Source organism: Dendrobates tinctorius, unplaced genomic scaffold, assembly GCF_039654945.1.
Source record: "Dendrobates tinctorius isolate UK_male_01 unplaced genomic scaffold, ASM3965494v1 ptg000231l, whole genome shotgun sequence".
Classification (NCBI taxonomy): domain Eukaryota; kingdom Metazoa; phylum Chordata; class Amphibia; order Anura; family Dendrobatidae; genus Dendrobates; species Dendrobates tinctorius.
The window spans coordinates 22,752,040-22,770,603 of NW_027361898.1; the positions used below are offsets into that span (position 1 = coordinate 22,752,040).

The 18,564-nt window shown below is 42.3% G+C and overlaps 1 protein-coding gene across 1 annotated transcript in view; it reads left to right on the top strand.

Annotated features, from left to right (window-relative positions):
* The window catches only part of LOC141059949 (uncharacterized), an 83,097-nt gene that overhangs the window by 13,514 nt on the left and 51,019 nt on the right, over positions 1-18,564 (top strand). Inside the window, exons 3-5 of the mRNA XM_073556185.1 lie at positions 5,600-5,661; positions 10,978-11,080; positions 11,168-11,253. Coding sequence (XP_073412286.1) covers positions 5,600-5,661; positions 10,978-11,080; positions 11,168-11,253 — 251 coding nt within the window. The remainder of the gene's footprint in view (positions 1-5,599; positions 5,662-10,977; positions 11,081-11,167; positions 11,254-18,564) is intronic.

The following is an 18,564-nucleotide window of genomic DNA, read 5'->3' on the forward strand; positions in this document are numbered from 1 at the left end:
GAGCATGCACTAGTGTTTTTGTGGTTTCGTGGTTGAGGAATGAGCGGATCCGGGAAATATTTTTGAGTTTGAGGCGGCAGGAGGAAGTGAGGGCTTGGATATGTTGTTTGAAAGAGAGCGCAGAGTCGAGGATCACCCCGAGGCACCGAGCGTGTGGGACTGGGGATAGAGAGCAGCCATTGACATTGATGGATAGGTCTGGTGGAGGGGTGGAGTGAGATGGGGGAAAGATGATGAATTCTGTTTTGTCCATGTTCAGTTTGAGAAAACGAGCAGATAAGAAGGCTGAGATAGCAAACAGACATTGTGGGATTTCAGGCAGTAAGGAGGCGAGGTTGGGTCCAGATAGGTAGATCTGCGTGTCATCAGCGTAGAGGTGATACTGCAAACCGTGGGATTCTATGAGCTGTCCCAAGCCGAAGGTGTAGATGGAGAATAGTAGGGGTTCTAGGACAGAGCCTTGAGGAACACCGACAGACAGGGGGCGAGGTGAGGGGGTGGTGTGTGAGAGGGAGACACTAAATGTTCGGTCTGTTAGCTATGATGAGATCCAGGATAGGGCTAAGTCTGTGATGCCAAGAGATGAGAGAGTCTGTAACAGGAGGGACTGGTCTATGGTGTCGAAGGCAGAGGATAGGTCCAGGAGAAGGAGGACAGAGTAGTGTCGCTTGCTCTTGGCGGTTAGTAAGTCGTTAATGACCTTAGTTAGGGCAGTTTCAGTTGAGTGATGCGGTCGGAAGCCAGATTGTAACCGGTCAAAGAGGGAACAGGAGGAGAGGTGGGAGGACAGTTCAAGATATACATGCTGTTCCAGTAGTTTTGAGGCATAAGGGAGAAGAGATATCGGGCGATAGTTAGACACAGAGGATGGGTCAAGGGAAGGCTTTTTGAGGATGGGTGTGATTGAGGCATGTTTGAAGGATGAGGGAAAGACACCATTTGTAAGTGAAAGGTTGAAGAGGTGTGTTAGAGATGGGATGGGATGAAAACTGGCCAAGTTAGGGATGAGGTGAGACGGGAGTGGGTCGAGGGCACAAGTGGTGAGGTGTGATCTTGACAGAAGGGTGGAGAGCTGATCTTCTGTCACGGTGGAGAAGCTGGCTTTTGCAGAACAGGGCTGAGCGGCTAAGAGGGGCATTGGGGGCTGTGGGCCAAAGTTTTGTCTGATCGTGTCGATCAGCGTTAGGGTTAGGGGTGTGTTGGGGTTAGGGTTGGAGTTAGAATTGGGGGATTTCTACTGTTTTGGCACATCAGGGGCTTTCCAAATGCGACATGGCGTCCGATCTCAATTCCAGCCAAAAAAGTCAAATGGCGCTGCTTCCCTTCCGAGCTCTGCCATGCGCCCAAATAGTGGTTTACCCCCACATATGGGGTATCAGCATACTCAGGACAAATTGCACAATAACGTTTGGGGTCCTGTTACCCTTGTGAAAATAAAAATTGGGGGTGAAAAGATCATTTTTGTGGAAAAAATATGATTTTTTAATTGTACGGCTGTACGCTATATACTTCTATGAAGCCCTTGGGGGTTCAAAGTGCTCACCACATATCTAGATAAGTTCCTTGGGGGGTCTAGTTTCCAAAATGGGGTCACTTGTGGAGGGTTTCCACTGTTTAGGCCCATCAGGAGCTCTCCAAACTTGACATGGTATCCGATCTGAATTCCAGCCAATTTTGCAGTGAAAAAGTCAAACGGTGCTCCTTCCCTTCCGAGCTCTGCCATGCGCTGAAACAGTGATTCCCCCCCACATATCAGGTATCAGCGTACTCAGGACAAATTGCACAATAACTTTTCCAGTCTAATTTCTCCTGTTACCCTTGGTAAAATAAAAAAATTGAACCTGAAGTAATTTTTTTTGTGAAAAAAGTTAAATGTTCATTTTTTTTAAACATTCAAAAAATTCCTGTGAAGCACCTGAAGGGTTAATAAACTTCTTGAATCTGGTTTTGAGCACCTTGAGGGGTGCAGTTTTTATAATGGTGTCACTTTTGTGTATTTTCTATCATATAGACCCCTCAAAGTGACTTCAAATGTGATGTGGTCCCTAAAAATAAAATGGTGTTGTAAAAATGAGAAATTGCTGGTCAAATTTTAACCCTTATAACTTCCTAACAAAAAAAAATGTTGGTTCCCAAATTGTGCTGATGTAAAGTAAGCATGTGGGAAATGTTACTTATTAAGTTTTTTGAGTGCCATATCTCTGTGATTTAAGAGCATAAAAATTCAAAGTTGGAAAATTGCAACATTTTCAAAATGTTCACCAAATTTCCATTTTTTTTCACAAATAAACGCAAGTTATATGAATGAAATTTTACCACTAACATGAATTACAATATGTCACGAGAAAACAATGTCAGAATCACCAGGATGCATGGAAGCACTCCAGAGTTATTACCTCATAAAGGGACAGTGGTCAGAATTGTAAAAATTGGCCAAGGCATTAACATGCAAACCACCCTTGGGAGTAAAGGGGTTAAGATCTCTCCTCAGGTGTTCAATGGGATTTAGATCCAGACTCATTGCTGCCACTTCAGAACTCTCCAGGACTTTGTTTACATCCATTTCTGGGTGCTTCTTGAAAGATGTTTGGGATCATTGACCTACTGGAAGACCCATGACCTAGTACCCAAACCCAGTTTACTGACACTGGGCACAACACTGCAACACAAAATCCTTTGGTAATCTTCAGATTTCATGATGAGTTGCACACAGTCAAGGCACCCAGTGCCAGAGGCAGAAAACAACTAAAAATATCTTTAACCTCCACCCTATTTGACTGTAGGTACTGTTTTCTTTTCTTTATAGGCCTCATTCCATTTTAGGAAAACAGTAGAATAATGTGCTTTACCAAAAAGTTCTGTCTTGGTCTCATCTCTCCATAAGACGCTTTCCCAGAAGGATTTTGGCTTACTTATGTACATAGTTTGCAAACTGCAGTCTAGCTTTTTATGTCTTTGTCAGCAGTGGAGTTCTGGATCTCCAGCCATCGCGTTTCATTTCATTCAAATGTCAACGGATAGTTTGAGCTGACACTGATGCACCCTGAGCCTGCAGAACTGCTTGAATTTCGTTGGAATTTGATTGGGGCTGCTTATCCACCATCTGGACTATCCTGCTTTGCAACATTACCTCAGTTTTTTCTTCCATCCACACCCAGGGAGATTAACTACAGTGCCATGGGTTATAAACTTCATGATTATGTTGCGCACCATGGCCAAAGAAACAGCAAGATCTCTGGAGATGGACTTGTAATCTTGATATTGTTGATATTGTTCAACTATTTTGGTTCTCAAGTCCTCAGACAGTTCTCTTCTCGTCTTTCTGTTTTCCATGGTGTGTTTGAATGAGCATCACTTGCTTGAAACAAAAGTTGTTTACCTTAGATTTTTGAAAGGTGCCAACAATATTGTTTGGTCCATTATGGTGGTTTTGTGGGAAATTATGTAAATTTGCTTTTTTTCTCTGTTTCTTTGTGTTGTTCCAATACACACAAAGGAAATAAACACATGTATAATAAAACATGTGTAATTGCAAGAATTGTTTGGGAGAAATACTTCATTTTCTAAAACAATTTCAAGGGTGGGAACACTTTCTGCTATGACTGTATAAGAAAAACATGAATTTCTCTGGAATAAGACATAGGATCACAGATATCAGGGTATCCTTTTATCCAGCTACCTGTGACCTACATGCTCATATAGACGGCTTAGGAGGGTTGATCCAACTCACAGGTTCCCTTTAAGTCCAAGTTGGTGTTATCAGATAGTTTTCATTGGGAATATATACTTCTGCCCCCTGTATGAGTCACCCAATCATAAATAGGCAGCAAGACGCCTTCATCATAGCTTAACACAGGTTTTCATGTTTGTGAGATGTAATCACACTTATGTCTGCTGTGCTCAGGCAACCACTCTACAGTGACATCAGGGCTGTCATTACATCTCACACAGGAGTTATGTGCCTATCTTGGACTACTCCTGTGTGAAATGTGATGAGACCCTGTTCTAATCTCATTGCTGAGAGATTACAAGTTGCTGTGAGACATAAGTGTTATTATTGACATGGACAGGCAGTGTCGGGGGAGGGCCAGTAGAATAAAGGTGACAGTGCTATTAGAGGAGGAAAGCTGATAGAAAGGTTTGTAATGTGACACAGCTAAACTCTGCTGCACTGCCCCTTCGTCACATGGACCTCATCTGAAAGGTGTTAGTCACCAGTGCTTTCCAATCATGCAGGAGATCAGGGCTGTATCTTTACTTCTCATGCACGAGGGCATGCTCTTTCTCCAGCGTGTTGCTGCCTGCTTATGATTGCTCATCTGATATCTGATAAAACTCACTTGGACTTAAATAAAATTAACCCATTAGATACCAAATAGAGAATAAAATAAAAAAAATATATGTTTTATTCTGCTTTGCAGCCATTATTACGGTACATGGTTTGTCCAGTTCAACATGAAAAATTTGGTGAAAGGTCCTCTTTAAGCCAATAAATGCAAAAATAATTAACAGACTTATCCTTAAAATTGAAATTCCTTTTTCCAGCTCCCTTCTGTCTTACATTTTCTTTATGTTTGTCTTTGATTTAGGAGTCATGCACATGGCACGCATAATGCCTGTAGTAGGCTGTTTGGCAGTTCAAGCACAAATTTGTGTTTCTGACTTAAATAATCCCAGTTTTGGTACAACCACCTTCTTGTTCAATTGGCACTGCCATGTGCATGAGGCCTTTGGGGAAGATGGCCCGTGGGAGCGATGATGCAGTCTTAGCAGTTGTTACTAAGATTTCCCCAAAAAGAGATGACTTAAATTGCTAAAGCAAAAAAAGAAAAACATGATTGTTTTATTCCAAAATTAGTGTCATGCTTGTCCATAGGATGGGATCACACATGCAAGAAACTCGGATGAGTCTCGCATCTTAATATCCGGCACTGCCTTCGGCACACGGGAGCGGAGCGTGTGGCTGCATAGCAATACATACAGCCACACGCTCCGCTCCCAAGTGCCGACGGCAGTGCCGGATATTAAGATGCGAGACTCGTCCGAGTTTCTTGCATGTGTGATCCCTGCCATAGACTGTGTATGGTATTGTAGCTCAGCCCAATCACCATAGCACTGTCTCTTTAAGAAATCCACCAAATTTTCCTAACTTCATACAACTCCTGATTTATTTTAGGGGAAGGGAAATGTTTTGCATTTGTTTAATGTAAATGTCTAGCTGCCAGTTATCTTGGCACGTGACCAAACATGACTGTGCTAGGGATCCCGTGTGAAATGTGCGGGTGGTGTGTTATATCAGGTAGAGATGGAATGAGGGCCCTATTCTGCCCATTGTTCAGGACAGCGCTCTGACTTCTCTTTTGATAAGAAACGTTTTGATGCTGCTATAGGGAGCCGGGGTTTACGGTACTGCGCGGCAAAGTGTTGTTCTTGGCATGAAAGCTGTTATGAAATGGGAGTTCTTAGAGAACAGGCTGGTACATGAAGATGCTGCAGGCAGGCTGGTACATGACATGTGGGGATGACGGGAAGACAGGTTGTGCAGGTGTGACATCTTTCTATGGGAGATCTCTTTCATGTTTGATCATTTGCTTTGCAGGTCTTTTTGCTTGATTCCAGGAGAAGCATGAATATTGGCATCTTCCTGAAGCAGTTCAAAAGGTAACAGTGAGGAGTTCCAAACGGCATAAATCACGTCATTATGTTATATAGTAGTAGTTCATTTGTACCAGGGTGGTTGATTTCCTGCATTTTTGCAAATTAGAGTCAGGACAATACATTGCAGCAAATCATCGCCTCAGAGCAACAGCTCAGAAGACTGAATTTCAGTCTGTGATCAAAGAAGAAAAGTATCTCCATTCATTCACAATATCACAAATCATTAAACTGCTACACTCCTTGAAAGGGAATCTTACACCAAGTTTTTGTCACCTAATCTGAGAGCAGCATAATGTAGAGACATAGACACTGATTCCAACAATGTGTCACTTACTGTGTTGCTAAGTGTAGTTTTGATAAAATCCCTATATTATCAGCAGGAGATTATCACTACAGGACTAGTTAACCTGCTGCCATGTAGTCCTCCATATTCATGAGCTCTGTATAACCCCACCCACACCACTGATTGGCAGCTTTCTGCCAATTAGTGATGTGGGCGGGGTTATACACAGCTCAACATTCAGAGAACTGCTATATCAGCAGCAGATATAACTGTGATTATATCAAAACTACAGCAAGCAGCCCAGTAAGTGATACATCACTGGAATCAGGGTCTCTGTCTCTACAACATGCTTCTCTCAGATTGGCTAGTATTGTTGGAGCGCCCCGCAGGGCCGGGGGTTACTCGGTACTGGGCCGGTCAGGTTCTTTAGAGGGGGATGTGTCACGGTGGCAGCGACCCGGTCCGTGGCCCTGGGCGTTCAGTAAAGATGGATGTTCAATGAGGAGGAAGATGAAAGGATAATTATAGGAAAAGGGGAATCGTGACACCAACGGTAGCCGATGCTGGAATATAGATCCACTGGGACGGTGTTAGTGTAGCAGAGATGGTGAAGCTTTCCACAGGCATACTGTAGCTGTGTCCCAGGGCAGTTGACCCGGTGACGGTGATGGTGAATGTGGTGTAAAGCAAGCGAGATGTTAATAACACGAAGGACACAGTTGGGTGCAGTTTTTGGCTTTTTACTCACAATTCCTGTGCACACGGTGACCCGCTTGGCACTGTGTCCTCCAGGGGAGGGGTCCAGCCAACTCTCAGTTAAATTGGTGACACCGTTTCAGGACTTCTCTTTATGTCTCCTCTCTAGGCCGTGTCTCTGTGCTGATCTCTCCCTTCTTTCCTGCCCTACGCCTTCATAAGCAGTACCCCCCAAGCCAGCATCCTCGGACCTTGCCGAGCGACGTAGGTCAGGCCCCGGGGTCCTTTATCTCTACGTCTGCCTTTTTGAAGAATGCTTGTGGATTTGGCTGTCGCACTACAGTCACTACAGCCTCCAGCTTACTAATTGAGCCTTGTTGGTATTCTCCACTAGACTTAGGGGCTGGCTTCCTTACTGCAACCTGATCCTTCCTTTCCAGGATACGGGCCCCACGGGTGGCTTATCGCACTACCCGTGCCCCTAGGACCCCTTCTATTCTCTTAGGAGCTTCTTATAGATGTTTCTCGCTTCTCTGACCCTCACTCCTCTCACGTCAGTCCTGCTCTTCCGCTGTCCTGCCACCGACTAACTGGATCTTTCCAGAACAATCTTCCGTTTACCTCACACTAACTCCTCCCACTAACTGTCACCTCACTGTCACTGATTGGATGTCCTCAATCACTCCACTTCCTAAGCTCTTCCCCTTCTACCTATCTTTCCCACTAACGCCCCAACACCCTTTCCTAGCCAGCCTGGGATGAGGCCATCCTCCCGAAGGGTACACCCAGATGCCCTGACTAAACTAGTATGTGTCGGGTGCGAGTGTTAGGAGACCTGGGTGGTGCTCCCTCCTTACCTGAGGGTGGGATACCACACCTCTGGATGAGGTGCAATACCTCTGTGACGACTAGGCCCTCAGGGGCGCCACAATAACTTGGTGACAGATTCCCTTTAACTTTCTGCTACTTTTTGGGCGCAACTCAACATCAGACATGTAATCGGGGTAAAGAAGATGTGCGAATTCAAATGTATCAGGTTCATTGTCAGACCACAGAGTTCTGCATTCTTGCTGACACTGTACAGTAAAAATATTTGAAAATTACAACCAAGTAATCTCTGGTGTTCTGGCCCAGGTCAATAAGGATGAGCAGTAAGGGTGTGTGCACACGTTGCGGATTCTGCTGCGGATTCTGCACACGTTGACCTGCGGATTTAGACAAATCTGCACGGAAAAATCCTCAGCAGAATCCGCAACGTGTGCACACACCCTAATGCAGGGTTCGCTGTCTGATGCCTCTTCGGTGATGTCATGCAGCAGCAATGTTGGCACTGGTACACCGCTTTCCCACATGGCTAGGAACATTCTTAATAGTTATTTTAAGCAAATATCATTATTTTATTACATATCTCTCTTTATGAGACCCCTGAAACATGTATATATTTACAGGGGCATTCTATTTTAAGCACAAAAAACCCTGAAAATTACAGTATAAATAAATGTTACTTTGTTTCTAACGCTTTATGCATCAAATCTTCATGGCTTTCAAGATCTCTGCTTGCTGTCATTTAATAGGAACCAATATTGCTTTTTTACAAAGGATGAAACTTTACCTGGCCATATGTTGATCAGAAAGATTTATGTGTCATTGTAAGACAGAGCTTTGATAGTTATACCATAATCGTATGGATCAACTCGATCGCCACTTGGTTAGGACATAAACTCTTAATCTAAAAGTGAAATTAAAAGGGTTTCTCTATTAAGTGAAACGTGCTAAAGTGACACAGGATGTACTGTAAAACAAATATCTTTGCAATCTACTTTTATGTCTGTTTTGCACTATTTTAAAATGAGCTGCTTGAAAGGAATCTGTCACCAGGTTTTTGCTATGTAATCTGATAGTAGCATGAGGTAGGGACAGAGCCCCTGATTCCAGCGATGTATATCACTTTGTGTATTGTGTGCAGTAGGGTGACCGCAAAAAATCGATGTCGGAATTTTGTCCGTCTGGACCCCACAAAACGATTCCCCTTTCCAGATATTGAGATAGCCAAAATTTGAGCTCGATCAAACGACGTTAACCCGTGCTGCTCCTCGCTCAAAGTTTGAAAAAATCCAAATTGAGGTATTTTAAGATTTAGGTATTTTGCATAGTCTGTTAGACTATAAAGAATGTGACAACAACATTGCAGAAATAGCCCTGACCAAATTTTCGAACCATTTGTGGTATTTGAATGCAGAGTTGGTGGGATTATCGTTTTTTGATCCCACCATTACAGACAATGAAAAGTTGTTAATGGCTAATAAATTGCTCAGTAGCACAGATGAACCATCAGAGCACGCTAACCTACATGAGTTGATAATTTTACATAGTTATCTAATCTATTCTAGAGCTTTTGTTAAAGTAGTTTTTGAAACGTCAGAATATAATGCTCGGCATTTGCTTACAACTTGCAGGACATATTGCTTTTGTTCTTCATCTTTTGTCAGAAGGTCGTTAAAGTCGGTTACTTCCTACCTCTTTTAATTTTTCTTTCCTAACTTTTGGATTTACAACCCTAGCGTGCTCTGATGCTCATTTTAATATAAGTATTATAGACACAAAAAATTGTTGAAAAATTGATTATATCAGAATTTTGGATTACGTATTATTTATGTTTTAAAACTGGCTATCCCCTCTAAGTTTTGCAGTAAGTTTTTATGATAAATTAATTTTGGGTGTAAATATATTTTTACAGGAGTTTTTATATAGAGTAACTGTAATTTTTTTCATGTTTGTGTCTAAACCTTCAAATACTCTTCTGAAAAGTCAACCAAGAGTTTTTCAACTTACAGTGACAGTGGAGCAGACACTGACCTCAGCAGTAGAATGAAGAAATCATTGCACTGTGTATTAGTTCCACACTGACAACACCATCTGTATATACTTACGGTATTTATGGATACCACCTCCGGCACGCATCGGTATATGAAATGCATTACGAAAATACCATCTGAAAATGGCCGAATGATGGCCGGGGATCTTCTGCCAAGTGTGTGAGAGCTCCCTGTTGCCACTAACCTTGAGCTATAAAAGTTAAAAAGCAGCCATGGATTCCATAGATATTATCAAGACCCTCTACCCTGGGACTAAAAAGTAACTATTGGGTTGATTCATCAAATCTTTTATTCCACATAAGGCTTTGAAAAGTTGTAAAATGTTTGTGTAATGAGAAATTGGGAGGAGCTAGGGTGGGTTGGGGCATGGTTTTGCCCCCCAGGATATTCATGAAATCTGCTGTTGTTTTCCACTCCACAAATGTTACTCCAGTCCCTGATTGGAGAAGCATTTTTGGTACAGCACTTAGAAGAGGCACTGAATTTAGAAAGTAGCGTGCGCCTCTTAATATTTTCAGCGCTGTGTACTCTGTCAAAACTGGCATAGCATGAGCCATAGGTGCCGATTCATCAAGACTGGCGTACAGCTAGCTCTAGCTACACTGATCTTGACAGAATACATGGCACCGCATTAATTAAGAGGTGCGTGTTACGCAATGAATTCGGCTCCTCTTCTTTGTGGTGTAGGCCTCAGTGCATTGTGTCAGAAATGCTACTCCAGTCAGTGAGTGGAGTAGCATTGCTTTCAAAGAAAATGCTGGCACATTTAATGAATTTGATGAGTGTGTGTTCTCGCCCTGTCCCGCCTCAGCTCCTCCCCAGGTCAGCCCACTTCGGTGGAGAGGCAGAATATAAACAACAAAACTCACAAAAAATTGTTAAAAATGTTTAACATGAATAATCATCCGACCTGGTGCCCATTTGGCTGCCTCATCTGCTCAAATCAATGTTCCTTTCCTCTTTATTTCAAGATGACAGCTACAATAACCGTGATAAATCTAAAGAGAAATATATGATACATGAAAAATATATGGTCAATTTTCAGACTCTGGGTGGAGAATCACTTTAGGTTCCAAATTTTGCTCCACCAGTCGGGCACCTCATAGTTACATTGAAAAAAGACCTAGGTTCATCAAGGCTTAGGTCAATCAAGGCCTAGGTCCATCAAGGCGTAAGTCCATCATAGCCTAGGTCCATCAAGGCATAAGTCCATCAAGTCCTAGGTCCATCAAGGTTTAGGTCCATCAAGGCCTAGGTCCATGAAGGTTTAAGTCCATCAAAGCCTAAGTCCATCAAGGCCTAGGTCCATCAAGTTCAACCTGTCACATAGAACATTTCTGCTGAGGATTTTTCATATTTTGCTCCATAATTTCATATACTGCAGATGAGAAATCCATATCAGAGCCATGTGAACATAACTGTAAAATGCAATGCTGGTTATAATTACACATATTTCCCATGTAGATCAGCGGCAGAGATAGTAGAAGATATAAAGCTGGGGAGAGGAGACATATACAGCTCAGAAAAATTGAATGAGCTTCTGAAGCAGCTGCCAGACAGGGAAGAGGTAAGGAAGGCTTCTGTCCGTACTGTGGTCTCCAGTAGGTGGCAGATTCTGCTCCCATATTTTTATTGATTTTTGTCTTTGCATAAGATACAACGTCTGAAATCCTTCCAGGGGGACAGAGGACATTTGAGTGAAGCAGACCTGTTCATGTTGCTGCTCTTGGATCTTCCATGGTAGGTTTTGTCACCCTCATGCTAGATTTTCCTAAACATTACTGTGCTTATTGTTGGAGTGTGTGATATTTGCAATGGAGATGACAGAATATTCTCAGTGTCATGAATGAGACCTTGACGATAAAATGAGATGAGCTTGTTCTAAAGGAATGGTGGGAAATGTGTCCGGAAGGCGCAGCGGTCCTGTCAGTTGGCCAACCAAACCCTTTCCTGCTAAGAAGCTTTTGGCATCAAACATCTCCCTTGAAAAGTCAGACCGGGTTCCTTTCTGGCCAAATAACACTTCTGACTGAAGACACAGCCACGGTCATCACTGACAAAATGTTAGTCTGCTGTTACATCCCGGATGTCCATCCACAGCACTAGGACTATATAGATGACATGGATATAACTTGTATGTATCTCACCAGTGGTTGCTATCTGTAACTAGTAGACGACATCCTGCAGAGATGACCAGGATCAGCGATAACTCATACCCCAGGTCAATAGTGCCCACTACATCAAAAGCATTATGGACCCAAGGACATAGCAAAGGGCCAATGTGTTTACTATGTGTATTGGCCTGTTTCCCTGTCTGTGAAAGACCGAGAGTAAAAAAATAACTACCATACAGAAATATTGCTGTCTATTATTAGTGATCAGGGAAAGTAATTAGAGTTTATTTATTTATTTTACTCACTTCTATAGCACCATTAATGCCACAGCACTTTACAGACATTTATTCAAATAAATCATAAAAAAAAAACTAGAAAAGCATTAATCAATTTACCCCCTTAGCCCCTGGGCCATTTTTCATTTTCGTTTTTCGCTCCCCTTCTTCCCAGAGCCATAACTTTTTTATCCATTCAGTTAATATGGCCATGTGAAGGCTTGTTTTTTGCAGGACAAGTTGTACTTTTGAACGACACCATTGGTTTTAACATATCGTGCACTGGAAAGCAGGAAAAAGTGCTGTGAAATTGCAAAAAAAGTGCAATTCCACAGTTTTTTGGCTGTTTTTTTTTACCATATTCACTAAATGCTAAAACTATCCTGACATTATGAGTCTCCAGGTCATTATGAGTTCACAGACACCAAACATGTCTGGGTTCCCATTTTATTTAAGTGATGAAAAAAAAATCCTAAATTTGTAAAAAAAAAAAAAATTGCACCATTTTTAGAGACCCATAGGCTCTCCATTTTTCGTGATCTCAGGTTGGGTGAGGGCTTATTTTTTGCACGCCAAGGTGATGTTTTTATTGATACACTTTTGGTGTAGATACAATGTTTTGATCGCCCATTATTGCATTTTATTGCAATGTTGCTGCAACCAAAAAAAACGTAATTCTGGCACTTTTAATTTTTTTCTCCGTTTAGCGATCGGGTTATTTCTTTTTTTATATTGATATATCGGGCGATTCTATGTATATATTTGATTTTTTTATTGTTTTATTTTGAATGGGGCGATTGGCATGCTTCAATAGTCTCCATGGTAGACTGGAAGCTCCACTACTTCTATCGCCTCTGCTGCACACAGGCGATGATCAGATCGCCTGTGTGTAGCAGAAATGCTCACTTGCCATGAGCGCCACCCACAGGGCAGTGCTCATAGCAATCTGGCAATGACAACCATAGAGGTCTGCTGTCATGCCGACCCATCGGTGACCCATGATCATGTGACGGGGATACCGATGGGCGGGATTAGCGACACGCTTCCTGTAAGCGCAAGTTAAATGCTGCTGTCAGAGATTGACAGCGGCATTTAACTAGCCAACATTTGCGGGTGGATCGCAATTCCACCTGTATAGATCAGCTGTCATGTGCCCAGAAAGGTGCGAGCTCAGCGCTGAAGCTCGCACCAAACATGGGGAATCCGACATGTACATACTATTATGACACATGTCAGAAAGGGGTTAAATAAATAGTTAATGAATTAATTAATCTTAATCTATTTATTTGTCCAACCATTGGTTACTCTGTAGACCAGTTCTCGCCATGCTTACATTTCCAACGGCTTCTTTAAAGGGACTCTGTCAGCACAGAATGACTGTTCAAACTAAATCCTGACACTCGGTGCTTCATGGCAGTGCCAATCATTTATATACACCTTCCCACCTGCTTGTTTTCCCTGTATCTCCATCCCCCGCTTTTATTAACAGCTCTGGCTACATAGAGCCACAGAAAGGCGGAGATGGCAGGAAAACAAACAGGTTGGAAGGTGTATATAAATGGTCGGCCACGCCGTGTGCACTGAGCGCCTGTTCTTGGTTTGAACAGTCATTCTGTACTCACAAGTCCCTTTAAATTGCTTGATCCTTTCCGATGTCATTCTTGAAGGTGTCAGGATAACAGACCATTTTTCTACCCCGTGTTTTACCACTGACCATTCTGAGTTGCTTCTCCTTTCCTAATAAATTCACTTTCAACACATAGCTTAACCCTTTCTGATCCAATGTCTGACCATGTCTGACTTTATGATTCTCCTGTTCCTCGCCTATGATGAAATACGTCCAACAACGTTTTTTGTTGTGTTTGTTTGGATTAGCACTGTCTTTAGCCAGCATATAGCACAGGTCGTACTCGTTCTGTTTCTCGAATAGAAACGTGTTTTGAAAAAGAAAAAAGGAATTGAAAAGGGTTACAATTGATAAATCCATAGCTCTATCATCTTTTTATAAAATTAAACCATTTTTGGATACATATGTTCATCCCAACCCCCATCCTCCCACTCACTCATGTGACCATGGGATGAGTGATATGTATCCTAATATGGTTTCATTTGATGGGAAGTGATAAAGCAGCGTCTCACTATGTAATGAGAAGAGTAACGGTAAAATGGTAATGTATGCGATGAATGGTAGGGGCACAGTGGTAGAATTGGTGAATGTAAGTTAATAAGTTACAGGTACCCAAAAAATGGTACCACTGGAAAGATATAACTCATCCTGCAAAATACATCTCTTTATAGAACTACATTGATAGAAATAAATTAAAACAAAAAGTAATAGTTCTCTGAATACAGGCAAATAAAACAAAATTAAATCTCTGCAGGAATCCTGAAAAGCCAAAATAGGCTGCACCCTAAAAGGGTCAGTTACGGTATCTTATCTGATACACGTGTCAGTGCAACACTTAAGGGGGTTTTACACATAGCGATATCGCTATAACGTCACCGATTTTGTGACGTTATAGTGATAGCGCTAGCGATATCGCTATGTGTGATACTTACCTGCGACCGGCTCCCCCGCTGTCCATCGCTGATCGCGCGAGAATGTCCGGCTCCATTTCTCGTCGTCAGCTTCCTGCTGGGGCTTCCTGTTGTGACGACGAGTGGAGGCGGGCGGGAGGACGCCAGAATCGCTGTGTGTGAAAGTTGAGTATCGTGCGCTGCGTCGCTGCTGCATCGCTGTGAGGTCTGCCTGTGTGACAGCTCACTAGCGATCATTTAGCGATGCACCAGCGATCCTTACCGGGTCGGATCGCTGGTCGGATCACTGGTGCATCGCTAAATGTAAAAGGGCCTTTAGGCCAGGGTCACATTACGTTAGGCAGTCCGTTAGACGGACTGCGTTACACCGCGTCATAACGCGGTGTAACGCAGTCCGTTAACGCTGCCATTGACCCCATAAAGCGGCATGCGTTCGCGATGTGCCATCATTCAGTGACGGAGCCTCGGACGCGGCCTACAGCAGATGAATTATCTACGCTAGCGGGGATGGCATAACACGATTGCGTTATGCTATACCGTTAACGCAGCCCGTCAATGCTATGCGTTGAATGGGCTGGTTAAACGCAATGTGAACCTAGCCTTATGGAACTGATTATTAGATGAATGGACATTTTAAAAAACAAATACTTCTATTTTTACCTTCAATTCATTGTTATCTCTATTTTAAAGGGAATCTGTGGGTAGGATCACCCCTTCTAAGCCATCTATATGAAATGTAGGTAATATGAGGCTGAATAAAATGATCCCTTGATATCTGTGATCCGATATCTTATTCCAGAGAAATCCATGTTTTTGTTAATATGTAAATGAGCTGTTAAGATCTATGGGTGGGACAAAGATCTCCCTGAGAATCTGCCTCCAGAGCTTAGATTAAATGAAATGTGGTGTCACCAGTGTGAGACATGCAATGACTGACAATCTGCTCTCTTGATCTACATGACTCACACTGAAAACTCTCCCTTTCATTTATAATAAGCTCTGGAGGCGGCGTCTCATGGAGATCTATGTCCGGCCCAGAGAGCCTAACAGATCATTTATGTATTAAGAAAACCATGGATTTCTATGGAATAAGATATCGCATCACAGATATAAAAGTATCATTGTATTCAGCTTCCTATGACCTGCATGCCCATATAGACGGCTTAGGAGGGGTGATCCTACTGACAGATTCCTTAAGTCTCATCAAACCATGAATGTGAGAACAATGACTATGATAAAATAGCGAAGCAGAGCATGGGGTGAAAAGTGTGCTCCTAATCCGTAAACACAGGAAAGGAGCAGAAACGGGAAATTAAAGTTGATATGTAGGGAGGAGACGTCAGGCGAGACAATGAGTTGGTGATCTACACATTGATGGACAGCAGTAACCCAACCTTGGCACCGAGCCTTGAGAACATTGGGAGGTTCAGCTTGAAAGTGAGGACAAGTCCACAGATGCTTCTAAATATTAGATTACTGAAGATGTGCAGAAAAAACCTACACCTTAGGCTACATTCCCACAATGAGCTTTAGGTAAGTTTCTGAAAACTGCAGGATTCCTACACCTATTGTATAAATTTGTTTTTTTGTGTGTGTGTTTTTTTAACATACATTTTTTTGACGCTTAGGTTTTTGTCTCTTGTTGATATGTCATGCTTTAAATAAAGTTGCTTTGTTTTTGATACTGGTATTTGGGTTCAATAAAACTTTATTGATGTACTTAGCTGCGGATTAAATACATTTTTGATGTGTTTCCACCACAGAAATGCACTAAAAGCACATGTGCATTTTTACCTGCAGATTTTCCGCATCTAATGTAAGTATATGGGGACAATCTGCACAGAAAACTCAGCAAATCCACAAGTGAAATTTATATGTTACAGATCTGAAACACGCACCGCAGGTCAGTTTACACTGAGTAAAAAAGAAGCCCAGTGGGCAGGAGATTTCTGTAAATCCCAGCCATGCTGCTGGAAGTGTAAGACGCTTTTTATGCAGTAAAAAATATGCAGCATAAAAAAACCTCATTGCGAGAACATGGCCTTAACCCCTTTCCGACGTTGGGCGTAATAGTACGCCGATGTTAGACTCCCGCTGTTTGGTGCGGGCTCCGGAGCACCCAACATGTGCCCGCAACAGCTGCGGGGGGAATCGTGATCCACCTGCAGCTGTTAAATAGTTAAATGCAGGTGTCAATTTGTGACAACGGCATTTAACTCGCGCTTACCAGAAGTGCGTTGTAAATCCCGCTCATCGTGACACAGTCACATGACCGATGGGTCGGCATGACAACCAGAGGTTTCCCAGCAGACCTCTTTGGTTGTCATTGCCAGACTGCTATGGGCGCCGCCCCGTGGTCAAAATAAAACAATAAAAAAAATCAAATCTACACATATTTGGTATCACTGCATTCAGAATCGCCTGATCTATCAATATAAAAAAAGATTAACTTGATCACTAAATGGTGTAACGACAAAAAAATTCAAAACGCCAGAATTACATTTTTTTTTTGGTTGCCGCGACATTGCAAAAAAATACAATAATGGGCGATCTAAAGATCGTATCTGCACCAAAGCGGAAAATGGTCAATAAAAACGGCAGCTCGATGTGCAAAAAAAATAAGCCCTCACCCATTCCTAGATCACAGAAATGGCGCCATTTTTTTTTTTTACTAAAATTTTGGATCTTTTTTTCACCACTTAAAATAAAAAAGAACCCTAGACATGTTTGATGTCTATGAACTTGTAATGGCCTGGAGAATCATAATGGCAGGTCAATTTTACCATTTAGTGAACCTAGCAAAAAAGCCAAACAAAAAACAAGTGTGGGATTGCACTTTTTTGCAATTTCACTGTACTTGGAATTTTTTTTTCCAGTACACGATATGTTAAACAAATGGTTTCGTTCAAAAGTACAACTTGTCCCACAAAAAAACAAGCCCTTACATGGCCGTATTGACCGAAAAATAAAAAAGTTATGGCTCTGGGAAGAAGGAGAGCGAAAAACGAAAATGCAAAAACGAAAGTACCTCCGGTCGTGAAGGGGTTAAAAGACTGTTGAGCCATTATACCATGGTTAGCATGCTTTCTGAAGCCATAAGCGATCCTGGTGCCGCTTCATAATGCTTCTGCAATGTTGTATTTTAGAGAAAGTTATAGAATAAGTCGTCCGGTGGAGCAGCCACATATTTCTGTCCTGTAAGGCAGATAGAGAACTTGTGTGAGCAATAGCTTTCTATAATTGCAGTATCGTGCCTCTGTACATCTCAGCCTGGGTGCAGAAGCCATGTTTTTTTATCTTCCTCGCCTTCATTATCACTGTATAATATTGTATAATTGTAATAAACAATCGCATTACAGCCGAGGAAACCAAAACTGTATATGAACGGCTAGCTTAGCTCTGTGCTGATCGTACTGCCCAGCGGCTGACATATCTGTAGGCAGATATTTGGAAAACATAGACTGCCAAAAGCAGTGAAAATAAACAGAGGGAGAACCGTCAATCAAAATCCACTCTCCCTCGTAGCTGCTCAGACATCCCTTGAACATAATTGTAGGAAGGAAGGGGAATAGGTGGGGAAGGTCACGGGAGGTTGTGAGACGGGCTGGAAAAAGGCAGTTGTTGAATTTATTTCACGCCCTTAGATGAGTATTTGGAAATGACTTTCCTTATAAGAGATTATTTCTAGCTGATACTGACATCTTCCAAGTTGCGAAGACCTTTCCTTCCAGTTCCAACAAATGTACATAGGGACACATCACTCGCCCTTCCTGCCCAGATCGTAAGGTGAAATGCAGAACCATAGAAAAAACTTGTATCTTCACTTATTCTTTTTTTTTATGGGGCATCTGGTATTTAAAAGGAACCTGTCACCTAACATAATTGTAATCTGCAAGTAAATATAGTTTTAATCATGTTAGGCTGGTTTACAGGAACAGTGGCTACTGGGAGAAAAAGAAGTTCTATTCTCCCTGCAGCCGCTTTCTTCCAGACATTGGGGCAGTTAAGTGAGCTATAAGGCTATGTTCACATGTTGTGTTTTTGCTGCGCTTTTTTATGCCAATTTTAAGCTGCGTTTAAGCTGCTTCCAAAAAGCAGCTTTTGCTTATTTTTTATGTGTTTCT